The following is a 4893-nucleotide window of genomic DNA, read 5'->3' as shown; positions in this document are numbered from 1 at the left end:
CTGTCATGGTTTTCAATTTATCAATTGACGCTGTGCGTTGTTGTTGTTGTTGCTGCTGCTGTTGAGGCTGCGCCTGTTGTTGCTCTTGCTTTTCGGTTCCTTTCAAAAATGGCAGCCGTGGTGGCACATTTCGGTTGAGGCTACTGCTATTACTGCTCGATTTACGTGCGAATCGCACAATTTGCTGCAGCTCAGTCATTTCCTTAACGCTATTTGCATTTACTGTCGCCGTAGTTGCGGGCACTTTGGCATCAAACGCGCCGCCAATGCCATTTGTTAATGACTGATGTCGCGATTGCTGCTGCTGCTGCTGCTGCTGTGGTGGCTGCAGTGCGGCTTTTGTGCCACGGCAATAGTATTCGATGTCATCGATATCACCCAGCATTGCCGTCGTTGCTGTGTCCTTTGTTGCTGTATCCTTCATCGCGGGCATTGCTTGTGCTGCTGTTGTTGCTGTGGTTGCCGTATTCCTGAAGTCTACCGTGGGCATACGCCGTTCATTACCATATTCGTCTTCATCCAACGGCGTCCCCACACTCATCTCTTCGCAATCATCGTGATAATCATAAATATCATCGACCTCTTCGTCGTCGTCATCGTCGTCCTCATCATAAGTTGCGCTATCAGGCAAATTAGATTCGGCATCTGTTTTTAGTAGTTTAGCTGCTGCTGCGTTGCGGCGTCCACCTCCACCGCCTCCTCTGGAGTTTTTAGACTTGCTTGGTATTTTGTTGTAGCGTGCTGTATCGCGTACGGAGCGATTGCTGGTGCGCTATATCGTGGAAGAGAGAAATTAAAGTGGAAATTATTAAATATTCTATTGTGTTAAGAAAATTATACATTCAAAGCTTTGCGTGTTTTTATTAAGATATCTTACTTATGACTATAACATTAGCTATAACTTGATTAGAAAATAAAGAGACTCGCGGATACTAAATCAGACGACTTCAGAGCAATAAGCCTTTCATAATTTTTACTAAAATCACTTCTGAAATGGAAATGGAATAGCAGACTCAACCCCGCTATCTAAAGTTATGCAAGCGCCTATTGTAAAGGAAGCTCCATAAAAAAATGGCTTTCCATTCTTTAGCATCACTCCCTGGAAATTAAGAAATAGAACCGAGTAGCATTCCTCCACATAAAGGGGACATTTAACCACGTACTTCCAAGCGAAGTTATCTCAGCGACTAAAACGTTTCGGTAAACAACAGATTCACCCACTTAGGAATGAGTCCTCTTTCCACTACATTCTAATTTTGACAATTTTTCTGTTTGGGTCGAGTCTAAACTACTTCACAATTTGCCTCACTTTTTTTGTAAAAATAATGACTTATTCCAAGTGCAGACAAGTCATTATACACTTGGCTGTTCCATTGCACACGTGAACGCTCTTGATTTTATTGTTCAACAAGGGGTGCCAAGTCGAAAGATTTTTGCACCTAGCGCCGTCATTGTAATTTTATGCATGGTTCATATAATACCCGTACAGGTCATCATTCCATCTTCGCTATTTGTCGTCTACGATCCAGAGATCTTTCGTATAACAGTTCTCTTGAACGATCCCAAAGCCTTATCATCACTTTACGGCGTCGTCCATCTTTTTCTGTTACATATATAGACATACATTAGACCAGGGGTTCTTAAACTTTTAAGATGATGGAACCCTTACTAAACACCTTTCATTTTATGGAACCCCACATCAAATGACTAAAAATCAAAGGCAGTACAATTTACATATGAATAAAAACTTTTTCCAGAAATAGTATACATACTTTAAATTTTCATGTAAAGAATGAAATTATTTCACTGTTATTAATTAGAGTATGACATAGTAGCGTTGACAGAGTACGTTGCGACAAAAGGAAGCAAAGTTAAGATGGCCGTTAGAGACTGCATATTTACTCTTATACCGGAGACAGACATGTAGTATCTGCATGAGTGGGGGATACAGGGGGGGAGTGGACAATGGAGGCGATCGCTCAAACGAGAAATTTTATAAAAAAAAGTTTAAGTTTTTTTTATTTTAATCTTCAATCGTAAACATTTTAGTGGCGACTTAAAGAGGGTTGACACCTGTCTAAAAAACTAAAGATCCGCACTGTTCATTGGATTACAAAAGATGAGGGTCAAATGAAAGGGATTGGCCTCTAGAAAATAACTAATGTTCTTAATAGGGTTGGCACCTGTTAATAAAATTACTATATTCAATCATAATAAGCGTAGGCATCAGTTTTGCACCGTCATTGTCAAACGAAAAGATTTAGCCTCTACATGTGCAATAATGTATTATTTTTCTAAGTAGGGTTGCCACCAATATAAAATTAAAAGATTTTCGCCGTTCGTTGGATTACAAATTCAGATAACAAATGAAAGGGTCTGGCCTTCGCATGCATAAAAGCTTTAACTTTTTGAATAGGGTTGCCACCTGTTTAAAAATTACTATCTTCTATACACAGTATAAAAGAAAGTCTAGATATTTTGACCACGCTAATCTCAAAAACTACTGAACGTATTTTTACGAGATTTTTTAAGTATAATCTGTATCGATAGCAATATTATCTTTAGTACTTTAAATTCATATAGGGTTGCCACCTGTCTAAAAAATTATTAGATCCGCATTGTTCGATGGATTACAAGAAATGAGGTGTCAAATAAAAGGGCTCGGCTTTTAGATGTTCAATAATCTATTACTCAAAAAGGGTTGCCACTTCTTAAAAATTATAAGATATTCAAGGTTTGTTGGACTAAAAACTGAGGTACCAAGTGAAAAGATATGGTATTTAGTTGCCAATCGCATCTTATTTAATATCTACACATTCGGGGCGAAGCCTCGCGCATACGAGGCCGGCTAGTATTAAATAAATAAAGTATGAGACAAGACCCATAAAATTGAAATTAACTGTTACTCATACGCCGTGACATTCTTTACATAGATGAATTATGTATAATGCGGTTGTTTTCACAAATAAACGACGTGGCACACACGCGTATTTCGAATGAATCGTATCAAAGTCGTACGAATATGCATTCCAAAACGCAATGCATGTGTAGATACTTATGCAGAAGAGCAAGATACATGCTTCCCTGCTGCATTTATTTCAGCTAAACACGTTTGTCGATATCAACGTGTCATATACTGAAATTATTTGGTAGCCAACTATAAATTGTTAAGCTTTATGCATGGCAATATAGTGTGCTCTTATGATTAAGCTTATTTCCTGAAAACAGCTAACCACCAGCTTACCACATGCCATGAATATTGGTAAGTACAAATAACTGAACAAACTGAATTGATCTCAATTGTATAGACAGCGTATAGTAAGACCAACTGCCCATAGCAATCAACACTGCACCGCTAAACCATTCAGGCCAATAGGCGTAACATTCAATGGACCAACTAACCACCTAACCGACGATGCCAATGAACCATAACAGCGGCCAGTCAACTGTTTATGTATACATACATCTGCATACAAATGTACATATGTATATATGTATGTGCATATAATTATATTTTGTCCTTTGAGTGTGTTTCATATATCCGCTGCTTAATACTTTTTTTGTATTGCCCGCTTAACCTACGTACATGGATGTACAAATACATACATACATACGTAAAATGCAAGTACATTAGAGTAGTCCAAAATTGCTTGTGAAAAAATTTAAGTCGACATTTTAATGCTCTCAAACTCTAGCATTGTTTTATATCCAAAAAAAAGTATACCCCAGCTTTTTTTTATATAAAAAACTAATTAGGTGTCGCTCAAAGCGCTTAAAGTTTCCCATGTATTTTATTAAAAAAAAAAAAAATGTTGCAGAAATGGTATAGAAACCTTGAGAATCAATATGTTAAACCGGCAAACTCTGCTTGTGTTCAGAAGACTTGAAATAATTATACCTTACTGTTTATTTAAGCACTAGCAACTGCCTGGCTTGCTTCGCAACGCCTGATTGGAACTTTTGCCTTGACCATTACAAAAATAATGTAATTTCCAGCTGTGAGATATCTGCAAGTATTGCAAGGTTCAAATCCACTGGAAGAAAGAGTTTTCCCGCTCAAACGGGGTCATTGATGTGCCTACCGTTCTGCTTTCTAATTCGTCACACTTCTTCTTGATATACCGATGACCCGTTTATGTGTCTAAGACATCTGTGGCGCCTTAACAATCTCGCGCTTCTTTGTATTCATACTTAAAGAATGGGGCTTTTGTTAAGTCATCTACAATTAAATTTGTAGAGGGGTATCCAAATATCTTGATTCCAGCGCCATCTATGTTTTGAGTCCGTTTTTTTGCAGAAGCACTTCTTATCAAAAAGTTAATACCCGTTAATCCAGGTCGTACGATAAAGATGGACTTTCTAAAAATCTCGACTCTAGCGGCATCTGTCGGCACAATTTTTTCGGCAGCATATTTTATGATGCAGAGTATCCGATGTCGTTCGGGGTAAACAAATAAAAATATAAAACAGTAAGATACATTCTCAGTTTACGGCGCATTGAAGGGGACATAAATTATTTTTCTTATTCAATTTAAGGCCTCCTTATGAATACTTTAATTTTTTGCTGCGGTGTAAATACTAGTCGGACATCCCACTCGTGAGCATGCGACATATAATCACATGTCAAAGCAAAGTCTCAGAGAATACTGAAGACTTTTAAATTAAAATTGAAGGTCTGTGGGAATAAATAGGATGAGACTTATCGTTTCTAAGATATAGCTGATTAAAAATGTCACGCCTATGGGAGGTGCCACGCCCTCGTGTCAGATCTAATTTTTGTATACCCTAGATTATGTCCGAGGTCACTCTCTATAAACCAGTTAAAGGCCCATGAAAATCCATTTAGTAATTCCGGAGATTGGTGAGTTTAAACAGACAAACTGACAAACAATT

At 37.9% G+C, this 4893-nt stretch overlaps 1 protein-coding gene across 1 annotated transcript; it reads right to left on the bottom strand.

Annotated features, from left to right (window-relative positions):
- Positions 1 to 29: 29 nt before the first annotated feature.
- LOC108382751 (probable serine/threonine-protein kinase mps1) lies at positions 30 to 772 on the bottom strand (the record flags this gene model as incomplete). The annotated part of the gene is made up of 1 exon (XM_017639121.1): positions 30 to 772. A coding segment is annotated over one exon (743 nt), but the record flags the coding sequence as incomplete, so codon positions are not given.
- Positions 773 to 4893: the final 4121 nt, after the last annotated feature.

The sequence above is a fragment of the Rhagoletis zephyria genome, unplaced genomic scaffold (assembly GCF_001687245.7).
Source record: "Rhagoletis zephyria isolate East Lansing unplaced genomic scaffold, Rhagoletis_zephyria_1.1 Rzeph_scaffold_28442, whole genome shotgun sequence".
Taxonomy (NCBI): domain Eukaryota; kingdom Metazoa; phylum Arthropoda; class Insecta; order Diptera; family Tephritidae; genus Rhagoletis; species Rhagoletis zephyria.
Note: the sequence above shows the minus strand (reverse complement) of the source record. Positions and strands in the feature narration are given on the sequence as shown.